At 43.0% G+C, this 25,659-nt stretch overlaps 1 protein-coding gene across 1 annotated transcript; it reads left to right on the top strand.

Moving 5' to 3' along the window:
• The first annotated feature begins 2,316 nt into the window (after positions 1–2,316).
• On the top strand, positions 2,317–24,544 carry LOC134532539 (transcription initiation factor TFIID subunit 2). The gene is made up of 19 exons (XM_063369035.1): positions 2,317–4,326; positions 4,432–4,485; positions 6,800–6,963; positions 8,159–8,375; positions 8,457–8,695; positions 9,023–9,244; positions 10,226–10,439; positions 11,771–12,022; positions 12,818–13,026; positions 13,528–13,767; positions 15,501–15,753; positions 16,980–17,120; positions 17,943–18,136; positions 18,898–19,109; positions 19,648–19,867; positions 20,911–21,076; positions 21,526–21,741; positions 22,130–22,411; positions 23,669–24,544. The coding sequence occupies exons 1-19, from the start codon at positions 4,282–4,284 to the stop codon at positions 23,861–23,863; spliced, it is 3,735 nt and encodes a 1,244-aa protein (XP_063225105.1). The 5' UTR covers positions 2,317–4,281; the 3' UTR covers positions 23,864–24,544.
• Positions 24,545–25,659: the final 1,115 nt, after the last annotated feature.

Below are 25,659 nucleotides of genomic sequence, written 5' to 3'. Positions count from 1 at the left end.
ACAAACCCTTTCATTAACATGAAAATCAGTTTAGTTAAAGTTATGCTTGAATGTTATCTAGCTAATGATACCTATTGTTAAGATGTAACAATTTCACTTTGAAAGTTATTGAATGGTTAGCCTAAGTTACTATATTATTATTTAATATCTGATGTTATTTGATCCCATTAGTTACTATTTTTTTTTAATAGTTAGTTTATACTGAACTGGCTTGTGGATAGGCTACGTTAAGCACAGAAGATGTCTTAGCCTGCCGACATTCGTGCGTTACAAGTGCACGATTCACACATGAGTGAAGAGTTTTAAGACTGTTTAATGACCGGGACACGTGTTAGTTAAAATGTACACAATACGGTTAGCAACGGCTGTGTACCTATCAGTGATGGGACCCGACGAGTGCGTCCTTGTGAGAAGTGGCGGTTCCGCCGACACGAGCAGCACCGCAGACGTCCCGACGCCGCCTCTCACGTGTTCGTGGGGTAGGGCGGCAGCTGCAGCCGCAGTCCGCCGCTGCAGATGTTCGCCGCGGAGCTAGGAGCCGTGGTGTCCGGTACTGCGAGCCGCCACACGCCAAACCCGCCGACGTCTGGTGTGGAGCAGGTGTTGGTGTTGGCCGCTTTGAGGTCGGGCGCTGTCCCGATGCCTCCTCAGCCGCCGCCGTGGATGTCGTTTGCACCGCGGGTGGACGTTGATCCACTGCCATGACGTGTCCTGGAGAACGTCACATTGTTGACTCACATGTACATACACCCGTTACAGCCATATGAGATTGCTACTTACAGTAAATATGTCCTCCCACGTCCCTCTCAACAGGAGCGGCTCAAGGGAGTAGACGTCGTCGGAGAGCTGTAGCAGGTCCAGCAGAGAAGATTTTGCGCGGGAAAACCCGTGGACCATTCGAGCGCAGGTCTGCTAGCGGCGACGACCCGATGCAAAGTGATTAAAATTGCGCGAATTGTCTGGTGTAACGGGCGAAATGACGATAGAAAAAAAAAAAGGAGGAGAAGAAGAAACTCAGTCGCTCCAAGTTTTTTTTTTATGTGTGGTGCGCGCGCCGCTAGGCGACAAGGCTATTCGTTGTACACAGTGCGAGAGAGACGGTAAACTGCCAATCACATTGTACTGTTTTGAACAGGTCAACGATTGCAGTTCAATATGATTGACAAGGGCGGCAATTCTGTGCTGTTACTATTTTCATAATGCACAGAAAGTTATGACTTATTTTAATGATACTATTATTTATAAAGTCTTATTATTTTGATTGTTATTATTATTATTATGAAATTTTATTATTTAATTTGTATATTGTTCGCCCGCAAAAGTTATTTAAATATATTTTTATTAATTATGTATATCTACGAGAGCTATGCTCTATGACCTGAAATGGACTTATATGGACAGCCAATTGAGTATACCCCTCTAAGGACTAATGAACTTAACGAATAAACGATGATTTTATTCGGGGTATTACTTAAAGAAATTTTCATTGTTGGAAATTTTCGTTTTAAATTTACCGCATTTTTGTGTTTTCAATTGTATTAATAAGTGTTATTTACGGTATTTATATTGTAAATTACGCTAACCGATTTTGGTTTCGGCCAATGAGAGGCCGTGTTTTAGATGAGAGGCGTCTAGAACGTCTTAATTAATAAGGAGGTTGGTTGTATGAAGGCGTCTGATGCCGACGCAAAGGCGCGAGGCCTATTTTAAATTTGAAATATAGCTAGCTAGATTATGCCATCCGACACTCAGGATGAGCTTAAACGACGTATAAATAAATAATGTGTAAGATTATAAGGGCATATTCTGACGGATATGTTATTAGGAGTGAAAATCTGTAAGTAAAGATCTTGCATTTTGTATCGCCCATAGACATACCCAGCTGTATGTAATTTCGTCGTAAATAACTCCGATTTGACTAAAAACTGATTAGTTTTCACGTAAAAGGTGTCAATTATCCTGAACTACGTCATGAATTATTAGTTCCAAGATTTAAATTATTATTTTATTTCGTGATACCCAGAGGTGAAATGGGAGTACAAGTTTCGTGTCTCTACCATATAAACTGAGTTAAGTCAAGGCAAATACGAACCCAAATATAAACATAAACAGTAATCATACTAATTATTAATTGTGCTATGATTTCAAACATTTTCTGGTATGTAAGAATGCGTCCGTAAAAACATCATTTGATTTATTTTCTGAACATACACTAACGAACTTTTGTGAACGATTCATGTGTGCTACGTATTTTCCTGATGTTTTAATTTACATAAGCGCATATCCACGAGTCATGTTCAGTATCGTTAGGATTGTTTTTCTGTGATTTTTTTTATCTAATTATATTAATATTGATTTTTATCTCTACACATATGTTAGTTGTCCCTGATGAATAGCAATTTTTATTATTAATAAAAACCTGAATTCTATCCCTATGTGTTGATATATGTTACCTAGCTACCTGTGTCCAAGAGTGTGTGTTTTATGATAAATAAAATTTTTTTTTTTTGCATGTTTCTAAGGGTCAGAGTAAAAGAGCATAACAGTACCATTGACACATATATATATGTCTATATATATATTTTGAAAAATAGTGACAGCCAGTGTATATCGTCCCGACAACACACACACAACAAAAGGGTCTATATATAAATAAACGAGTACTATTAATGGTACTGGCACCAGCAGTAAGAACACACCGAAGAAGTTTAGCAGCAGTATAGTATACTGTTTTTAATACGTCAACCCGATTAACAAACCAACAAATACAAGGCAATCTGAAGATGAGAAAAGTTACACTATCGAAGTTTATGGACCGAGTCGTAAGACACTAGATTCATATTCCAAAGAACACAGGTTTAAATCCCGGCTGGCCATTGTCATATCGTCTTAAAGTCTTAAAATTAACAGCGAAACATATAGGTACCAGAACAGAAGTCTGTGTAACGTAGTTTACTAGTTATCTATACTAATATTATATGGCTGAAGAGTTTGCTTGTTTGTTTGAACGCGCTAATCTCAGGAACCACTGGTCCTATTTGAAAAATTCTTTCAGTGTTGGATAGTAAGCTACATTTATCGAGGAAGGCTATAGGCTATATTATATTATCAATAACATTAGGGATCCTTACAAAAAGTCCAATTTAGAATCAAATGCGTTGGAGGGGGTTAGATACAACATGCAGTACACGTACGAAGTGTGTGTTGACAATGCCGCAGACGCTAGAAGTTTATTTCATATTGCCTATTAACATTGTTGCCACGCACTAGATGCCTTATCATTCTTAATTTTCCCATACAAGTAAAAAACACCCGTGGGATATTAACAACGAAGCAATCAGTACCCTCATAAGAGTTCAATTAGTATTTAAATACTTTTTATCACTTTAAATCGCAAACCTAAACTATTTTTTTTTCCTCTCTCTGTGTTTCATTTGTTTTTTTATTGCCATTTTTTTCAAGTATATATATTTTACAGACTTGAAACTTCACAGTAATGTTCCTTATGTTACGCAGGATGACATTTTCCGAAAATTAGATCCCATGGGTGGTTAAAACCAGGCAACAGTGGGTACTTTGTCTGCATGAGAACAGGATTTTGCATTGTTCATGCCTTCTGCGTCTCCATGGCAACGGGCATCGCGCGGCAGTGGCGTACCCACAAGGAGGGGCATGTATAATGAGCGGCGCAAGAGTGATCTGCCTGTAGACTGCCGTAGCGAAGTACGGGTAAATCAGTTGTACGTTGCGTGCACGAGTCGGGAAACCATCGGTGCTATTCATTTTCTCTCCGGTACATTATACAGCATTGTAATAAATTTTCACTGAATTTTTTTTTTGCCATTAATGTAAATGGGAGATGTGGCTTAATTTCTTCCCATTAGTATAGCCGTGCGAAGCCGGGTCGGGCAGCTAGTTTGTTAATAACATTGTAGCGAAACGAAACATTGTGAATAATATGTAATATAGAAGTTGGCAGCGTTGTCTCTACGTCGTTGGCAACAATTCCTAACTCCATGGTTGGCAGCAAAGAAGCAAGTTGCTGCTACCTAACGAGAACTGTTTGAATCTTCAGTGTTTACAAACACAAAATTAACTAAATGTCAAATAAGCGCACAAATAATGCCTAGTGTGCTCGGGCTGTAAAAAAAAAAAAAATAACATGATAATATTCATATAAAATGATTATCGCTATCATATTATTCAAGTTTTAATTCAGAAGCTTTGTTTTTACTTCTGTAATAATTTGTGTTTTACAGTCAACTATCTTGTGAAGTAGAAATGAAAAAAGAAAAGACTGCAGACAAATCAAGACCGTACAAATTATAAGTATCTTTGTAAAATAAATTAATAATTTAACATTTAAGACGTATGCCAATTCTTGTGGTAAAAAAAAAATTGATTCTTATGAAATATTTTAATTCTTTTACAGCGCATCAGATTGTGAGTCTAACGGGAATTAATTTTCAAAGACAAAGTATAATTGTAAGTATATTATTTTACTTGACAGTTTTTATTTTTAGGCTACTTAATTTAATTTTTTTTTTGGACTCAAAGTTTTGGAACTTTCAAATTGCAATGTAAAAATGGTTTTGCAAATGGCAAAGTATAATTTGAACTACACCAAAAAACTGTGAAGGAGATACATCTCCCTCCCACAAAGTTATGAAAAATTGTCATATATCAGTAAAGACAGTATGTTACTGCATGAAAAGTCATGTCGCTTATGGCTCCTACTGTAGGCCCATTTGTCGCCGTGTTAATATCAATAGTAATTTAAGTTTTGTTTGAATTCACATGATCTAATATAAATTTTTTTATCCCACCTTTCCTGAAAAAAATTCCTGTATCTGCTACTGATAAGGAGTAGCATTGGAACCTTGGAAGGCTGTCTTAACATCGGATTTCCATTGCCTTAATTCTTGTACAACCTGCAGAGCCATCAAGAAGGAAAAGCAAGGATTGAAAGAAAAAAAAAAAAGGGGGGGGGGGGAAATTAAGTTAGAAATATACTTTTTTAATGCATGTGTTTACCCTGATAGTAGGACAGAAATTTCAAGTCTGTTGCTAAATAAAATCCCCTGGAAACAGGTTGTTACCACATTGTCGAAATACCATAATGCCGAATGTCAAAATTGACTACAACGCCGACAGCTAGAAAACTGCTGTGTACCACAACGCCGAATTACCACAACGCCGAAATACCATAATGCCGAATGTCAAAATTGACCACAACGCCGACAGCTAGAAAACTGCTGTGTACCACAATGCCGAAATAATAACTGAATGAATTTGTGTGTGTTTCTTAAATGTACCTTAATGCCGAAATACCACAATCAAACCTAACCTAACCTAACCTAGCGTAATATAACCTAACCTAACTTAACCTAGCCTATTCTAGCCTAGCCTAGCTTAACCTAACCTAACCTAGTCTAACCTAACCTAGTCTAGCCTAACCTAGTCTAACCTAACCTAACCTTTGTGGCAGTCCTGCAATGACATTTTTCGGCGTTAGTGTATTTCAGCGTTGTGGTATTTCTGCGTTGTGGTGCGTCCCCCCAAATAAAATCTCCTGGAAACTGGAAGACTTATAAGTTATGCAATATGTGTAGATAAAACTTAATTACATTTATGGTCATGGTAACTTTTAGCTTTTAGTTATTTGTTTAAAATCATGTGGTTTTCAAAAAACTGTACATTAGTGATGGGGAGGGGGCCTGACAAAATTATTTGCCCCCATGCCCACAGCCAGATGTTAGCTAGTAGCCTGTGTTCTTTACTTGATACTGAACTTTTGCACTGTTAAGTTCCTCATGTGAATGCAAACTCTAAATTATTTGTAGTATTTATTTTATATGGTATAGATGTGCCTGACATACCTTTCTACGATTGCAACTCAGGACATCTGTAAAAGTGTGTAGTCAATCCAGTATTTGTGTGGTATTATAAAAAAAATAATAATTTTAAAAGTTTAAAATATCTCATATATTCTACATGATTTTAATAGGGTCTATCTTTCTAACTATCACAGTTTTTCATCTAGGCATTAAAAGCTATAAAATATTGTAGAGAACTATCAAATCTTTAAAATATCTAAAAAAAATAAGTGTGGAAAATACAGCCATGTTATATCTAACAAGCTCTTGACAATAATGTGCTTTCTTTTCTACGAATGTACCTCACAAGCCCAAGTAATAAAACATTCAAGCAATATGTAGGCTATTATGTAGAAATTACAGTAAAGTCTTGATTAACCAACTGTGTTTCCGTACTATCTGAGCTAACCTAAAGCCCTTTTACCAGCAAATACTGTTGAAACATTTGCTTGAAGGCTTATAAAATTACCTAACCGTTGATGAAACCCTTAAAAAATTGACCTCAAAGATGTCTGAAGAACAGTTGGAAAACATCACCCTGAAAAATTATATCACCGGGCCAACTGAAAACCAAGATAGTTTTCCCTATGCCTGGTTGCCACAGTCTACATTAACTCGTTTTTGTAATAGCCTGTTTATGATCTACTAGTATGTAGATAGAATGACATAGTTGCAACAACGATGGGTTTCATTGTAAATGACTTGACAAATATATTAGGCCGATCGTTAGACTGAAAGGTGTAGAATATAAAATATGTGTTTATTTATTTTTTAGTTTGATGTTTGAAAAAGACATGTGTTGCAGGAATGGAAGTATGTACTTGAATCGGTAGCTGGTTATCAGAGCAGGCTTGCTGCTTGCAGGAATGGAAGTATGTACTTGAATCGGTAGCTGGTTATCAGAGCAGGCTTGCTGCTCGCAGGGTTTCGTGGAGCTGACGATAGTGCCGCTGAAAGACAACCTGAGGACCATCAAGCTGAATGCCAAGCAATGCCGCATCTACAGGGTCATCCTGAACGACACCTACGAGGCCCCGTTCCAGTACTTCGACACCTTCCTCGACATCTGCCAAGGGGATGCCAAGCAGTATGTCCCAAGTGAAAAGTCCTCCTTCATGTCATGTTATAGCTAGAAACCGGAAAAATTCGCGGATTCATTTCGTGATAGGCTGAAATTCAAACATGTGTACAATTCTGCTGGTTCTGCTATTGGCTCACAGTTTAACTGGAGCTCTCTGGGCCAATGAGAGACCATCCACCAATGAAGCGTCGAATCACAAGCTACCCAGAGGAGACGCCTCACAATGTAGTACCCAATGAACACGCGTGTTTACTTGAGAAATGTAGAGGATAATGGAGGCTATCCTAGAGGTCATTGAATCAGCGAATTTTTCCGGTCTCTACTTATAGCTGTAACAAAATTATGACATCTCAGTTTTAAGGGTACTCAAAGTTAGCCACTTCTAGTAGATGATGTATTTTGTAGGGAACATACATGAAAGTATATTGCAAGTCTAGGATTATATGTGGTTGCATTGTTGTTCCTTCGTGTAAACATAAGTCAGACAATCAAGAATTTAGTCATCACTGTTTGGCCGGTAACTCTAACTTCTCAGCATTTATAACACTATGGCAGTTAAGGTAGCCTTTATCTTAAATTTACCCATCATAAAAGCAAAATGTAGCTTCTTGCATTAAAATATTCTTCCGGCGAGTACATACTACCATAGTATATATTTTATGGTATGATATAGTATTGTTACTCTTAAACTGGTTTTATTAGCAAGAAACAATTTTTGCAAGAAGGTGTGCCACATATAAAATCTATTTTAGAGTATTTGTCATTAAAGCTTCATTGCCATGAAGTGCTGTATTATAATATTATTTATTATATTTGAAGTATCCTTGGCAAACATTGACTAAGTATATCAACCAATAATAAAAAAAATCTATGGTATTCACAAAGTAATTTAAAACTTCGTATTTTTTGTTGTTGTTACTCACAAGTCCCTTTCCCCCCCCCCCCCCTTTTTAAGTGTTAAAATTTCACAATCAACCTTCTGGTTCTAATTTGAGTTTTTTTGTAACGATTAGTAGAAGTAAAGTACTCCATATTAAAATGGGCTTATTTAGAAGGATGGCGTTCGTAAGATCTAAATGATTATGGAATCATGAAAAGGTCCAGAGTATTTCTCTAGTTTATTTGTGTGGCTCGCCAGCCACCGCTGTTAGCTGTGTCGGCAGTTGTGTTGGTGACGAGGGGGGGCACGGTGTCCCGCCAGGAGGTCCCTGGAGGCGTTCTCGGCCAGCCACCTGTCGGCGGCGCTGCAGACGGACCCCGACCACAACGCGGGGGAGCTGATCGTGAGCGTGCCCTCGGAGGCGGCCCACCTCCTGGGCGAGGGCAAGGGCCTGCGCATCGGCATCGAGTTCTCCCTGGAGCAGCCGCAGGGCGGGGTGCACTTCGTCATCCCCGACTGCGAGGGGACCCTGGCCGAGGTACGCCGCCGCCAGACAGTTTCCGTCCTGTAGGAGACGCTCAGGGTCCCGAGTACGACCGGCCGTGCGCGCTGTGTGCAGAGGGGCGCCCACATGTTCACCTACGGCCACGAGAACTCGTCGCGCCTGTGGTTCCCCTGCGTCGACAGCTACGCCGAGCCCTGCACCTGGAAGCTGGAGTTCACCGTCGACGAGAACATGACCGCCGTGTCGTGCGGGGACCTCATCGAGGTGGTGTACACCCCTGACATGCGGCGCAAGACCTACCACTACATGCTGGCCACCCCTGCGTGCGCCCCCAACATCGCCCTGGCCGTAGGGTGAGTGGCGGATGACGGACTCCCTCCGATGTTGTTAGGGCATGCATTGTGTGATGGATGATCACGTCTACCGAACAACACATTTAATACATGCACCTTCATCCAAATCTGTTTGTCCTTTAATTCCTTACATGCATAAAATATTGACAAATTTTATTTAGGTGGACCTAGTGGTTTTTGACAATAAAACAAGAGCAACATTTAATGTTTTAGAAGGTGCTTCTTTTGGACACACTTCATAACTTCCAAAATAATTTAATTAGTTTAGGTACATAATCTGGTGGCAAGGGTCGTTCAAAGGACATGTTTTGGCGTGTGGCGTTGCAGGCCGTTCGAGATCTTCGTGGACCCCTACATGCACGAGGTGACGCACTTCTGCCTGCCGCAGCTGATGCCGCTGCTGAAGGTGTCTGCGCGCTACATGCACGAGGCGTTTGAGTTCTACGAGGAGACGCTGGCCAACCGCTACCCCTACTCGTGCTACAAGCAGGTGTTTGTGGACGAGGTGGACCAGGAGGTGTCGGCCTACGCCACCATGAGCATCCTCAGGCAAGCCTGCCGCCCTCGTTCCCTCGACGCTCCCGTCCGCCTGCATGGCTAGGTCTATTTGAGAGCACTTAAATAATCTCAATTAGTGAAAATGGTGAAAACGAGTTTTTCGAATTCCTGGCTCAAAATATTTAAAGTATTAAAAGGTCTTGCAGTGACACTCTTCACACACACACATATGCACACACTCGCACACACACACACACACACACACACACATACATATAAAAAAACCATACCATAAAATTTACTGATATGACTGCTCAAAGGAAGACATCCATTGCACTTCATTTTTTTTTAAACATGATTTTAATAACAATAAAAAATTTTGAATGCCTTCTGTTTATCCGACATCAGCTGATCCAGCCTTGTTTTCAATGATTTATTTATTTATTTATTTTTCTCGAAATTTTTCCATGACAAACGGTGCAAAACTTCAACATGGCGTATGTCCAAAAAAACTGCATTAAATACTAGCACTGCCGTAACAGTTTGTGAATAGTACGTGACTTTTCACTGTGCCATATTGGGAAATACATTAATGGATGAATAAATGGGGGGAGGTTTCCCCTAAATCTCAAGGTCATGTGAGTAAAGCTAAGGGTGGTGATATGAATGAGAATGGAACACTGTCAAAATGAGTGGGTGGGGTTAATGTAAGTACCACAAAGAAAACCTTGCCACGTTTGCCACGTTTTTATGAAAAATTTGTGAATGATCCCGCTGGAAAACAAAACTCAATTCGCATGAGTTAAAAGTTAACTGATCTGACCAGTCGACCACCGTTACTTTAGAAAATGCATGGAATAATTCGGAAATATGCTCTTAATGTGTGGAATATTATTATTTATCATAAGCAAATGCATAGCTCACATGATAGTCGATGGTAAGAGGTTTGTGCAGCTCTACAGACGAACTGTGAGCGAGTTTTGGGGGACGTGAACGTCGGTCCAAGTGTTTGTTTGTCCGCGGTGCGTGCAGCACGAACCTCCTGCACTCGCCGGTGATCATCGACCAGACGTACATCACCAGGAAGGCCATGGCGCAGGCGATCGCGGAGCAGTTCTTCGGCTGCTTCATCTCCATGCAGAACTGGTCGGACACGTGGCTGCCCAAGGGCATCTCCATGTACCTGTGTGGCCTGTACGCCAAGAAGTGCTTCGGCAACAACGAGTACCGGGAGTGGATCCACTCGGTGGGTGTTTGTCCCCGATGCTGTCCCCATGTCCTGCACTGGCAGTTCAAACTTATGTGATAGTACCTATTTGCACCTACACTCCTGTTGCACTGAATATGATGGGGAAGAGCTATTTTTATAATGATTTGATTAAGTCTTTATTTTCCTTTTTACACTTGTAACAACACTTACAACTGTCCCCATCCTTATCGTGGTGTTAAATTTACACAACTGTTATGCCGTACTTTACAATATGGTCTCTTTTTCTGTGCTGCAGAATTCAGTAACCTTTTTTTTGTTTATTACAAAACTCGCTGACAACTTCAGATGAGACCCTTCCTCTCTTCGCTCTGTTAGGGTCTAAACTCCCTTCCCATGCATCATGGCTGTCAAAGCCTAGTTTATTTTTATGAGGTGGAGCAAAATGTAATCAAGCTTTATTTATAGCTTCTCTACATGCACATAATGTCCTCGTAAAATGCAATTTCAATTATTTTAGATTGCATGTGGATAGACAAGTCCCATGATCAGCCTCTAGACTTATATGATGGTGCTAATTTATTTTGCATTTTTCAATACTTTAAAGCTGACCTCTCAGTTATGTCCCTTGTCGTTTAATAATACCAGAAATTATAGGTTACTGGTTTGAAGGTATGGGTGTGCGTAATTTAATAGCATGATAAATAATGGAAGTGAAAACATATTGAACATTGTGTTTTGAAATTTATCAATATTAACTCATACCAGTAATAACATTTTTGGTAATCAAACTAATAATTTAGTACAAGATTGAAGATTGTAACCAGTAGGTAAAAAATTGTATTTTTAAGATTCAGTTCTCAGTGGAAAATCTGTGGTATCAAAGACTTAAGTCACATCACAAATGCAGTGAAAAACCTCTTAAGAAAATTCCACAATTTTACCAGTTTTGTAAAATTTCCCTTTAAATAAGCCTACATTTCTTGGTATCTTGAGAAACATTTTAACAGAAATTTACTTTGTTTTGTGTATTTCTCTTGTAGAGTGTTGCACCGTAGGCCAAGTGTGCATGTTTGACGTGAGACGAGTGAGCTTGATCGCTGCTGTCCGGAGAGCGACTGGGGTCGTGGGGGGGATGGCCGGCTTCAGCGACGGACGCCGGTGGTTGCAGGAGTATGCATGTTTGACGTGCGACGAGTGAGCTTGCTGGCTGCTGTCCGGAGAGCGACCGAGGTCGTGGGGGGGACGGCCAGCGGCAGCGACGGGTGCCAGTGGTTGCAGGAGTATGCATGTTTGACGTGCGACGAGTGAGCTTGCTCGCTGCTGTCCGGAGAGCGACCGAGGTCGCGGGGGGATGCCGGTGGTTGCAGGAGCTGCAGGAGGTGGTGCAGTACGAGGAGAAGTTCGGGGGCATCGTGCTGGACCCCAGCCAGCCGCCCGCGCCTGTGCCGGCCGCGCTGGCCTCCTCCACCCCTCCCCAGCGCAGCCCCGACTCCAGCTTCTATTTCCCGGTGCGCAGCGTGCACACCATGTCCCCTCAGTACCTGGACATGATGCGCAAGAAGGCCCACCTCGTCATGAGGATGCTGGAGCACCGCATCGGACAGGAGCTGCTGTTGCAGGTGAGGTCTTCCCTTCCCTTACTTCGTCCTTGGCCGCCACCAGGGGCGGAGCCGGGGGAGGGGGGGGGGGTGTTAGGTGTACAACCACCCCCCCCCCCCTGCACCAAATCTTTAATTAATTTCTTATTCATCACTCAAACAAATTTCATATTAAAATTAATAAAAATTTTACCATTACAATATTTAAATTTAAGTACAGAAAACTGCTATAATAGCACTACTTTACTCCTTAAAATCCAAATTTTCCCAGGGGAGGACCCCCGGACCCCCCGCTTTAATACGGGAGGGGACATGCTTCTTAACACCCCCCCATACACAAGTCCTGGCTACGCCACTGGCCGCCACACCCGTTAGAAGTGAAACTTCACATATAAAAGTATAAGAATGTAAGTCTACGCACGACAAATAGCACATAATCAGTTGACCGTGTTAAAATGTTTTCGAAATAAAATTTTTGTGTCAAGCGAATGTATTTTCACAGAAGTGAACTCGTCATACTCTCAGTGCTTCTACTCTGCTTTTCTCGCCTTCTTTCGTGCTCCTCACCTTGCGAACCACTAAATAAATAAAAACTTACTACATTGCTTCACTTTTGTTGTTTGTACCAATCTTTTTTGTTAAAGTATTCTGGCTCAATGGTTAGTAAAACGTCAGGGAAAATATACGTGGTTCAGTAAAAATTAAACTGCTTTGAAATACTTTCCAAATAATACGTAGTGCAATGAAGCCAGATGTGGAGTGATGAGGTGAGGTTGTCAGTTTGAGAGGTTCGTGCATGTGTGTGTGTGGCGACAGGTGTTCAACAAGCAGTTGTCATTGGCCTCCAACGCCTCGCAGCAGAAGATAGGCTCCGGTCTGTGGAGCCACATGCTCATCAGCACCAACGTGTTCGCCAAGGCCATCTTCACCGTCACCGGCAAGGACATGGCCGTGTTCATCGACCAGTGGGTGCGCACGGGCGGCCATGCCAAGTTCAACCTCAACTTCGTCTTCAACAGGAAGAGGCAAGCCTTGCTGTCCTGTTACTTGCTTGCGTCTCTTGTTGAGATACTGGAGTTGTAGCTAGGACAGTCTGCAGAGCAGATAGTTGGGGTTGTGTTTGGCCATGCATGTTGTGCAGGCATCTCGTGCTGTAAGAAGGATAGACTGGTCCAGCTTCTCTCTTACTTTATGAGCATGTAATCAGGACCTAAGTGGTTCCCAGCCTGTTATCATGATCTTTTTCTGAGCAATAATCCACACATTATAACAACTTAACATTATCTTAATTTATTGCCTCCAACATTTAATTTATGTGAGTACATCACCAGATGTTTTGTCTGTTCTGTTGGTTCTGACATGCTTGTTGTTTCATTCTTACAATTAAATTCTATAGTGGTTTCATTACATTCTTTTTCTCTTGTCTTGTTTCAGCTTTTAAACACCCTTGCTTTGATATTCTTTTGTGAATCTCGGAATGTAACAACTGGGCACGTGTGTGAGAGGGCGTGAGAGGGCGTGCGCAGGAACACGGTGGAGCTGGAGGTGCGGCAGGACGCCACGCAGCAGCGCGGCATCAGGAAGTACGTGGGGCTGCTGCTGGTCACCATCCAGGAGCTGGACGGCACCTTCCGCCACACCCTGCAGGTGGAGGGCACCGTGGCCAAGGCCGACATCACCTGCCACTCCAAGAGCCGCCGCAACAAGAAGAAGAAGATCCCGCTGTGCACCGGCGAGGAGGTGGACATGGACCTCAGCGCCATGGAGTGGGTGTCGCTATCTCGTCTCCCCTCTTTCCCCTCTCCCCTTCTCCTCCCCTCCCCTCTCCCCTTCTCCACTCTACCCTACCACTCTCTCCCCTCCCCTCTCCACCCCCTCCCCTCCCAACTCTATCTCCTCCCCTCCCACTCTTTCCCCTTCCCGCCCCTCTCTTCCCCTTCCATCCCCTCTCTTTCCCCTTCCATCCCACTTTCCCCCTCCTCTCCCACTTTTCCCCTCCCACTCTTCCCCCCTCCCACTCTTCCTCACCCATCCCACTCTTCCTCTCCTCACTCTATCCTCTTCCCTCCCACTCTTCCTCTCCCCACTGTATCCCCTCCCCTCCCACTCTTCCCTCCCTACTCTTTCCCCTCCCCTCTCCCCCTCCTCTATCCCCCCTCTATCTCCTCCCTTTTCCTCTCTTCCAACTCCCGCCGGGTGATTTTATAACACTTCACAGGTGGATGTAGTTTGTCTGAACATGCCTAAAAATGTAAGGGGTATTCACACGCATAAAACTCATTCTTACTACTTTTCAACAAAAAAATAGTATGTAAATCATGTAATATAGTGAGATTTTTTTAAAGTTTTACTGTACACGTACTAAATTCAAGGGTTTTGGTTTTTGTGTGTCTCGCCTGCTACGATTGCAAAACTTTTGTGTAACAAATTAACAAAAAAATTGCAGAACAACCACCGGGCTGCCAGCCAGCAGGCAATAGCACACCTTCCCGGAACTGAAGACTGTGCTCGGTAGACACCGGTAAACCCGTTTTATTAACACTTGTGGGAAAGATAAAGAGTTACAGCATATGAGAAAAAAATTTAAATATTACAAGTATCTGTTACCTTCCATGTATACTGCTTGAATTGAGTTCAAACACATTTGCAGCTAATAACAGATGAAATTGCTCCTTTTTTTTCCTCATACGTCCAAGATGTCCAAGACTTAATTGCTTGCTGTGAAGTCAAGAGCAGACATTATGTGGTCATGTTCCTTTAAAGTATTAAGGACTCTAAAGTCGTAGTGCTGCAATTATGTAGTGGTAGGATAGTATGAAGATGAATGCAATTAGTTACTGTAAACATGTATCACCTACTACATACATGTAAAATGGCAAGGTTTATCTACCCTCTATCTATCATTGTAAAAAATATTTTATGCTTGTAAATCATTATTAAAATTAATTTTTTTCATTACGTTATTGATTAGCATACTGCTAATCATTATTAACAAGGTCTCCATACAAGCTTTCAATATATATAGGTACTGTATAGAAGTCGCGAGTGGATAGGATTTACTCTACGTTTTTCAGAAGCGTATGATGAGCAGCTTGGGAACTTCGCCGCTGCAGTGCGCTGCCGTAACGCCCTGTATCGTCTTAGTTGTTATTTACACGTTAGAGCGCAGCTCTGTCGCCCGCTGTCATTCCCCGCACCCCCCACCAATCATTCACAGCAGCTCAAGTTCGTTCAACGTGAGGGGAAGGGGTGTTTGAAGAGTTTGACACTTGTCCGCTAGGGACCACCACAAGTCGATGCCCTTGAGATGGTGACGATTGCGGCGGTGAATTAACCAACTACCTCAAAACCGTATCAGAAATTTTAACCTGGGCTGGCGACTTCTATACAGTATATATATTCAGAGATACAAGGCAGCTGCCTATCGAAATAAATATATCACTGACTGTGATTGCGCCTGCATGGGAAACCCTGTGGACGGAGCGGTGTGGGTCGGCAGCCCTGACTCGCCGGTGCTGTGGATACGGCTGGACCCCGACATGACGCTGCTGCGTGCTGCGATCATCGAGCAGCCCGACTACCAGTGGCAGTACCAGCTGCGGCACGAGAGGGACGTGACGGCCCAGCTGGAGGCCATCCGGGCCCTGGAGCGCTACCCCACGCCGGCCACGCGCCTCGCGCTCACCGACACCATCGAGAACGAGCAGGCGTACTACAAGGTGCGCTGCCGCGCCGCCCACTGCCTCACCAAGGTGCGTGTGCTGGTTCAGGGGAGTGTAACTGTAGTGTTTGGATTGTGAACGCTTATACTTAAAATATGTTAAATACGTACATAATACCAAATTGTGATAAAGAATATTTTTGAAATGTCAACCATCAGAATGATATGATATTTGTGCACTCATAATACACGTGTAAGTAAAAATCAGTTTCAGATATATTACCTTAGTTGAGAGAAGATATAAGGGGTGTAGTTTTTGGATTGTGAACGCTTATGCTTCAAATATGTTAAATACATACGTAATACCAAATAGTGATAAAGAATATTTTTGAAATGTCAACCTTTAGAATGATATTTGTGCACTCATAATACACGTGTAAGTAATAATCGGTGTCGGATATATTACTATAGTTGAGAGTAGAAGACATAAGGGGAGTATAAATGTAGTTTTGGATTGTGAACTCTATGCTTCAGACATGTAAAATACATACATAATACCAAATTGTGATGAGAGTATTTTTGAAATGTCAACCTTCAGATGATATTTGTGCGCTCATAATACGTGTGTAAGTAAAAATCAGTGTCGGATATGTTACCTTAGTTTTTGGCATGTAAGATGATACAGCGTCTTTAACACAAGGTCGTCTTTACAATTATTATGTAAATTATAAATGCCTGGGTACCTTCAACTTGGCGTGTGCGCGTGTGCACATGTGTGTGCGTGTGCATGCATGGGCAACAGGCACATGCTGGTATTATCTTAGAATGTGTCCAAAGCTGGAGCAAATGCAGACAGAAAAGCTCAGTTAAGGATCTAGGACTTGACAGTCGTGATTGACTTGGATTTTGTCAACTTCAGTTTTACAGGTATAAAGTGAAGCGCAACAGATACAACACCAAACATTTTCGATTGGCGTGCTGTGTCGGTAGAAGTGGTAAAACGTAGCCCCGTGCAATGTCCTCAGTCTAAAAAAGAGTTCTTACTCTCCTTTACCTTGCAGTATCTGCACTTTGTACAACTACAATATAGTATACCTAAGTACCGTTATTTGGTGGAATTCATGCAATGGCGACAAAAAAAACCATCACGTTACACGAGTTGGAGATCTAACCTCTCCAGACTAGCATGAATTTCCTATTTCAGTCTCATATGCCGAAGATACGGCATTGTGGCAAGAGGTTTTGAAGTACCTACTGAGTGTGAGGCAGTACGAAGCCCTTTTCTGTGCTGTGTACCAGGACTGGTCTTGTTGGCAGGTGGCCAATGCCATGGTGGCCAACTGGGCAGGGCCACCCGCCATGCTGGCGATATTCCGCAAGCTGTTTGGCTCTTTCTCGTGCGCGCACATCATCAAGCAGAACAACTTCAGCAACCTGCAGCACTACTTCCTCCAGAAGGTGTGTGTCGTCCTTGACTGGTAATCCTCATGACGGACGTGTGATGCTTCACATGGATCCTGTTTTTGGTTGAAAAGAAAAAGGGGGTTGTCTGTAAAGTCTGTTAACGAATGATAATTTTATGTGATAATGTCATAAGAAAACATTGACGAAAAATCACATACTTTTTAAGATATTATTTACAGTTTTTTGCAAATTTAATTTAAATAATTTGTTTAAATATGATCACGAACAATTAGTTAAAAAGCCCGCCTTAACACTGTTTGATATTATAGAAGATTTTCTCGCACGGTGGTTGGCCGGTTCTTGCACACTTGGCTCAGGCGGAACATGACAGTGGGTCATGCTTTTTCGTGCCTCATCCACTTATCACTTTTAAGTTTTCTGTACTTTTTAAAATTCTTACAAGATGTCTTTATATAATGTTGTTGCTGAAGCAACTCTGTATACATATAAAAATCTTAAAAAAATAAAATTTAAAAAAAAAAGCCTGCACCAAAAGCAGTGAACCTGTATGACAATAACTATTTGTACATTTGTATACAGGTTTATGTGTAAATTTGACAATATTCTAAAAATATACTTTTTTTTAAATAAGAGGTTTTTCATTTTAAGATACTAAAATTACAATTATCCTTAAGTACCAAAGTTCAGGGGTTTTTCTTTCAGGTATATTTATAATATTGACATTTTGAGATTCACTGCAGACCTGTAATGTTAAATGCCTTAATGGTGAAGGAATACAGAGCGTTGGTAAAGAAGCCACTGTGCAGGAGTGAGCTCAAGCAAGCTGTGACCAGCACGAGCTTGCCGTGTCCGCAGACGATACCGCTGGCGATGGCAGGGCTGCGCAACACGCACGGCATCTGCCCCCCGGAGGTGATCCGCTTCCTGCTGGACCTGTTCAAGTACAACGACAACAGCAAGAACCGCTTTTCGGACAACTACTACCGGGCGGCGCTGGTGGAGGCGCTGGGGGCCACCGTCACGCCCGTCATCTCCGTCATGCAGCAGGGGTGAGGCCGTCAGCAGCTGTGGCCACGTCTAGCGCAGTGGCGTCTCCCCTTTACCAAGCATTGCTAGCTGCAAGCGAGGTTTCACATTAATGTGTACAGCTAGGTAACATTTCCACACATCTCAGTTCTTTCCTTTCGATGTGTTTCGTTACAATTCAAGCATTTAATCATTAAAATTTGATTCTACTGAAGTACACTTATTCCGTTGTAAAAAGCTCAAATGTGTATGTATGATACCTACGATTTTTAAAGTAAATACTGTGTTTTTCCCAAAGCGCTCAGTATCTTAACAGCGGGATCAAACACATAATGCAATTTTTATGCGAGAGTTATTACTTAAATATTTTGACGCCCTAAGATAGCAGCGTGGCATTTATGTGATAAAACACTGTTAACTCTAAATTCTGTGTTTACAATTTTTTTTTTCCATTTTTCTTTCTGGTGACTATTTTTTTTAAAATTAAAAATAGTGTGATTATAATTTACTAAGATGCCTGGCAGTATCATTATTACTAAATGTTGTCATAAGTTGGCAGATGTGGCTGTAACATATTGCCGCCGACATTTTGGAAGCAAGTAACCCAGATTTAGTGTAATAGCACAGCAACTCTTAAAATAGTGAGCGGGTGTATTTGTATTTATTCAGTAGATTTCCAATTGTGTTTAGGCTAGCATTTAATTGTTTTAATTGGCGAGAAACACTCTAACCGAGTTGTAGAGCCACCAGGAGAGAGTCATGACCGCCCCTGTTGCTCGCGCAGGGCTGCCATCACCGCGGAGTCGCTCTCGGCGGACACCAAGTGCGTGCTGGAGGAGGTGACGCGCTGCCTCAACCTGGAGAAGCTGCTGCCGTGCTACAAGTACACGGTGACGGTGGCCTGCCTCAAGGCCATACGCAAACTGCAGAAGTTCGGCCACCTACCCAGCAACCCCTCGCTCTTCAAGAGCTACGCCGCCTACGGGCAGTTCATAGGTGCGCTTGTATCGTGTTTGTGAAATACTTAACGTAGATTTTGATTTTTGCTAGCTAACGGTCATGTAGATCAAAGTAGGCTAATACTCTACATAATTAATTATAGTCAAAGTTTGATTATCCGCATTGGGGATTAACAAGCAATTTTTTTTTTATGTGTATTCACGTAAGTACAAAAAATTTTTTGGTCTTAACAAATCCTGATAAGAAAAACATTAAAGCAGTGCTAACATGAAAATTCTCTGTATGTTGTTGTTACAATAGTTACAGGAGAATACAAATTTACTATCTTTGGCGTATCTAAGCATTACTGCGCCCTTCATCACCGCGGATGATCGGGAGTAAATTACAGAACGATATGGATGTGGTTGGAACGTTTTAATTTTCAATCTGTCTTTAAGTACTGGTAGTTAAACGTCAGCCTATGAATAGCTTGGTTGACCAGCGACCCGGCGACGCAGCTCGGCCGGAACGGGGACGGTGAGAGAAGGTCGGTCGCGGGGAGGGAGCGCCGGTGAGGGGGTGTGTGTCGGCGCAGACGTGCGGCTGGCGGCGCTGGAGGCGCTGGTGGACTTCACGCGCGTGGACGGGCGCTGGCCCGACCTGCAGTTCCTGCTGGACCTGTTGGAGGGGGACCCCGACCCGGCCGTGAGGCACCGGCTGGCGCGCATGCTGGTGGACAGCCCGCCCTTCGAGCGCGCCCGCCGCCACAAGCTGGACCAGGACGCCCTCGCCCACCGCCTCTGGAACCTCATCAAGTGCGCCAACACATCACATACCTACATGCGTGATGAGAATATTTTTGAAATGTCAACCTTCAGATGATATTTGTGCACTCATAATACGTGCGTAAGCAGTGGCGTAGCAGGTGGGTGGCAGGGATGGCCTCCTCCAGGGGCGCGGGAGCACTAGGGAAGGGGAAGGGGGGCTGCCGCGACGGTTTCGCGGTTACTGGACGCTCCCCCCCCTCCCCTTCCACTGTTTTAATCCAAGAGAGGGCGCCATTTTCAAGTCTGGCCAGGGGCGCCAGTCACCTTAGCTACGCCACTGTGTGCAAGTAAAAATCAGTGTAGGATATGTTACCTTAGTTTCTGGCACATACGATGATACAGCGTCTTTAACACAAGGTCGTCTTTACAATTATTATGTAAATTATAAATGCCTAGGTACCTTCAACTTGGCATGTGCGCGTGTGCACATGTGTGTGCGTGTGCATGCATGGGCAACACGTACATGCTGGTATAATCCTAGAACGTTTCCAAAGCTGGAGCAAATGCAGACAGAAAGCCTCAGTTAAGGTTCTAGGACTTGACAGTCGTGATTGATATTTCCTCGCCTTCTGCATTCGCCTAGACTTTTTTTGTTAGCCTAGTTTACAGCAAACTTTCTCACCCTCAGTGAAGTCGCCATGGTTTGTCTCAGGCAGTGAATTGTTAATCATGTCACATCGGTGACTGCAACTAAAACTTATGTCAAGGATAACAGCTGTGTCCAATGCCATGTCGAGCTGTAAAATGTATTACAAAGTCTGCACTGCTAATTATGTGGAAATACAAAAAAAAAAAAATATTTGTATTTTTAATATCTAAACATTTGTACTTGTATACAAATTTAGCATAAGTGATTACGTGAACATAGGTATCCGTTAGAAGGATGGATGTGTAAGAACAGTGTGTGAGTAGTGAGACATAGCAGCATTAGATTTTTCAACTTGATCAGGCAGAGCACATACATAACACTGTTCCACACTTCTCGGATAGCGTTGTTACGAGATGAGGTGGCGGGACGGGCTTGTCCTCAGCTGCATGCTGTCGTACGACTCGCGGCTGCGCTGCGACATAGTGGACCTGTACTACACGCTGTACGGCACTCGGCGGCCGCTGTGCCTGCCCGTCCCCGAGATGGTCGCCATCCTCGGCAGCCTCAAGCCGGAGCGACGCAGCAGCCCGGTGCACAAGGAGCCCAAGGTACCGACCCTCTGACCCTCCCCCTCGTCTGTCTCATTCCCATTTCCATGTCATCATCTTGTGGAAATATCAGATTGTTAAAAAATCATAATTAAGGCTAAATACAACTACTCATTGTGGAAGAGGTCTAAAATCCTACACACACAAAAAACATATATATATTTTTAATCTTAAAAATCTAAATACTTTTAAATAGGCAGAGAATGTGACTTCATTGGTACTATTATGATACCAGGCAGAGATATTTCTTTGTGTCCTATCATTCATGAAAAAAAAATAATTTAGTACCAATTTTTTTTATGTAATGCTTTTTTATTGGACCATGCCAACATGTTGAGATGGCAGGTGAGCTAAGTGTGGTGCCTGACAAATACGAAGTTAAGCAGCTATGGAAACTACTGGAAGTTTGCTGGTAGCGCGAATGCGAAGTGGTAGCTGGTGCCTGTTAGCCGCCCAAGACCCAGCCCCCGTCTGTGGCGACCGCGAGCGTCGCCTCGGGCTCGGTCGCCGACGGAGAGCCGGCGGGGGGCGGCGGGGGGACCGCGGCGAAGCGCAAGGCCAGCTCCCCCCTGCGCGAGACGGAGCTCATCACGGACGACAACAACCTGGGGCTGGTCACCGTGGAGATCGTGGCCGGCGACGAGGGCAGCAAGGTCCGCGTGAAGGTGCGTGCTCGCCGAGTGACCGGGCCACTGTAGGAACACAACACCCTTTCGTCAGAAATAATTTGTTAACTACGTAAATAATACCTGTAGTGTAATGTGTGGGGCCGTTGGGAGGGAGGAGCAGAAGGGGCAAAAATCCCCAGGCCCAGGCCGTCCCTGGTTGAAATTCAAGATTTTTGAAATTAAACTTCTTTAGGCACATTATGACATGAATACCACAGAGGGGGCTAGACAGAATTCTTTGCCCCCGGGCCCTTGGTTTCTCTCGGTGGCCTTGGTAGCCTGTATATAAAATCGTTGTGAAATTGTGAGGACAATGAGTATGTAGGTGAACAATGTAACACAATCACAAGTGTGTTGCATGCCACCTCTGTGACGGGTTGTGCAGGAGACGGCAGGGACTCCAGCTGGGGCAGGACCGACCCCCGCGGCGACTGCGGCCGGGCCGTCCGGGCTGCAGGCCTCCGCCCCCGGGGGCCCCGTCAAGTCGGCGTACTTCTCCGACAACTCCCAGTCGCTGCCGGGGATCCTCGGCACGCAGGGCCCCGTGGGCTTCGAGCCGGGCATGTTCCGCAAGGAGGGGGAGCCGGTCGTCGCGGCGCCCCGCCACCACAAGCCCGACCCCGGCGTCAAGGCGCGGCCGCACGTCCCGGGCGTCGTCAGCTCCAAGGTAGTCCTCTTGCCAGATCATCCAGCCGGGTCTCCGACACTCCTCAACCACTCATGCGCTGTTCCTCACTCATGCCTCCTGTTCCTTCCCGCTGTCGCGATGCTACGTCCAGACCAGTTGAATTACAGGATGGCCACACATATATGATTTAGAAATTCATGGTCATTACAAGGACCAAAATTGTGTTTTTGAGGTCCAGTAAATGAAAGAAAAATAATGGGAAATAATTCAAAGCATAAACGTGTACAGTTCTTCACTTCAACCACGGTGTTTGAGAAGGTAAACTACACTCACTATTGAGCAGGGTGGTAGGGTGGGGAGAGATGAGAAGCCTACAAGTAGGAGGGAGAACAGAGGAGGAGGGAAGGAGAACAGAAAGCTAGTGAGAACGACAGGGAAATGGAATGTCTTGGATGGGGAGTGTACGATGGCAAGGAGTGTGGTTCACTTCAGGAGAAGAACGAGATGTTCCCTAAATGTTGATATTAATTCAGTAGATAAAAAAAATTAACAGCCACTGAATGTTTTAAAATAAATGATTTACCTTGTTGTAACACAGCAATACATATATAGACACATTGCACATACATCAATATCTCAATTATTGCTAATTAGGGAGGCGTGGCTCAGACAAAAAATAGATTGAGTATAGTATTTATTCTGTCTACGGATAAAAATACTTCAGGAAACAATTAAATTCAAGGGCAATTCCAGCTTTTCAAGGATTTAAGGGCATGCGACCGCCATGAATTTATAACAACCTATAACCTATCCATTGTACTTGAATGATCAAAAATCATTAAGTGACCACACATTTATATTAATTTTTCAAATTCTGTGGCATGTGGAGTTTCAAGTGGCATGCTTGCATGAGGTGAGGGCACTGGTGTGTGTCCATAATCTGACGTGACTCATGAGTCATAGTTAATGAGCACTGAAGTGCGCTGATGACTTTATGTGTCAGATCCTAGCTTTGAAGGTCTTGTCAGTAACTCTGTTCGTGCGAGTGGGCTCAAGACATAAAAGATTATTATTTTGTGATATTAAATATTAATATATAATATATTAAATAAAAAAATTACGAAAATGTTCATTTTTGATTGCGGGTTCATGCGATCAGCACTTAAAATGTTTAAGTTCAGTTTAAAAAAAAAATATGTCTTGGTCGTTCACTGTCACCTGTGTCTCCTCTCGCGTCTGGGGTCCGGGTGAGGCTGCTCGCGAAGGAGCCAAGCAGGTTGTGGGTGTTGCTTGCAGCTGAAGAAGAAGAAGAAGGACAAGAAGAAGCACAAGCACAGGCACAAGCACAGGCACGAGCACAAGCACGGCAAGGACAAGGAGCGCGACAAGGAGGGGCGGAAGGAGGGCAAGGCGCGGGGGAAGGAGGAGACGCTGAGCTCCGGCAGTTCCAGCCCGAGCCCCGGGCCGTCTGCCCGGACCTTCACCTTCTGAGCTCCCGGGGGGCAGCCGACAAGTGTCTGCTCCGTTTCAACGTGGGCCAGGCATCTCGCGAACTGGGCTCCGTGGTTGGACGTGTGTTTAAGAATGGACCGGCAGAGCCAAATAATAGACAAAGTCGTAAAGAACCAAGTACATAGTTCCGATTTGCCACCGCACCATAACAAATCAACTGTTTCAAAAACATTAATAATATTGTAATGCAGAAGGTGCATCTATCTCCGTATCACTCGCCAAGCACTACATGTTAACGTATTTTGAACAGATGAAGCACTCTAAAGAAAAATGCTGTGTCCAAGGAGATTTTTGAACCTCCTAGGCCACTGTTGCTTCGCACCCAGTGCCGACAGCAAGAAGTTTGGCTCGCAGAACTGTAAGCTGGGTTCGGGCTCAGCAAAGGAAGCTTGATGACGGAGCTCGTACTCGGTGAACTGGTTTGTGCTGCAGACAATGCCTCCACGAACGAGAGTAACGGTGAACTCAAGGTTTGGGAAAGTGATTATGCGGTGGGTTTTTTCTCTGCTTTCTTCTGCACGATGGGAATAGGACAGTTGCGGTCAACAATGGAGAGAACACTTGCATCCTCCCAGCAATGAGTCATCCTGCAGAAATGATAAGTGGTCATAGTTCTGTGTATTGATGTCAATTAGAAATAGTAAAATTATTACAATGTTTTTTGACAGAGTTTTAAAAGTTCAGGAGATAAGAGTTTCTAATTATTGACAGTTCACTGTATCTTGTAGGTATTTAAGATTACTCCTCAAGATATTTTTGGTACAGATTAACACTGATCTTAAGCAGTAGAAACACACAACATAAAATTTTATTTTGTAATGGATTTTTACATTCTAGTAAAAAGTTGTCTTTTTAATTAAATATTTACAATTAATTATAATTTGGTTCCATACAAATGAAAACTACATTACCCCACATTTGTATTTTTAAAAGCAGTATAACTCTAGTTTTATGCATGCGACACTTATGGACGTAAAATAAATAACTAGTTCCACTACGTTGAGCTGTGAGGGAGAATGCTTGAAACATGTAAAAACCTGAATTAAGTATTTAAAATATTTTTACGGACTTACGCCATTGCTGGTTTTCACTGTATGTCTTAGAGCAAACTCAAGAATTGATAGGAAATTGGATACACCAACAAACAGTAAAACAAGCTACAATCATGTCAAAAATGTAAGTTTTTAGGCAGCACAGAGAATTCTGTTGAATGAATTACGTAGCATGAAAAAAATATTACTGCACAGACGAACAGTGTGCTGAAACAAGAGCAAAAAATATAAACAGCAACCTTGAACACAGTGATAGACAAACCCAACAATGATACAAAGAGACAGACATTCTAGACAACATGACGACGACGGCACAAACCAACACAGTTGCGAAGTTTTCGGGAACTGAGATTCGTTCCCGTCATCAGGCACATAAAAGACTTTGGTTTCTCTGCGACATACAGTGAAAACCAGCCATGGCATGTGCATTCTTAAAAAATTTTTAAATCAATCTTCCTCAATGCAAGAATCATTCGAAGAATGAAATCAAACAGTTGACGCTATGCTGTTACCGAGTTTGTTTACAAACTTGTAGAATTCATGTTTGTGTAAAGCTTTGTTTAGAAAGCATGTAGCAGGCATGGTTTAAAGTCTGCATTGAATAAGTATTCATGTTAGTACTTTTGCATTTGCGTCCTTTTTAAGTATAAGTACATAACTCCTAAGCCTATGGATATTAACGTAAAGAACATATTATAAAAAAAATATTTTCACAGGCTTCTC

Source organism: Bacillus rossius, chromosome 6 (genome assembly GCF_032445375.1).
Source record: "Bacillus rossius redtenbacheri isolate Brsri chromosome 6, Brsri_v3, whole genome shotgun sequence".
NCBI lineage: Eukaryota > Metazoa > Arthropoda > Insecta > Phasmatodea > Bacillidae > Bacillus > Bacillus rossius.
This window is presented reverse-complemented; position numbering and strand designations above follow the sequence as displayed.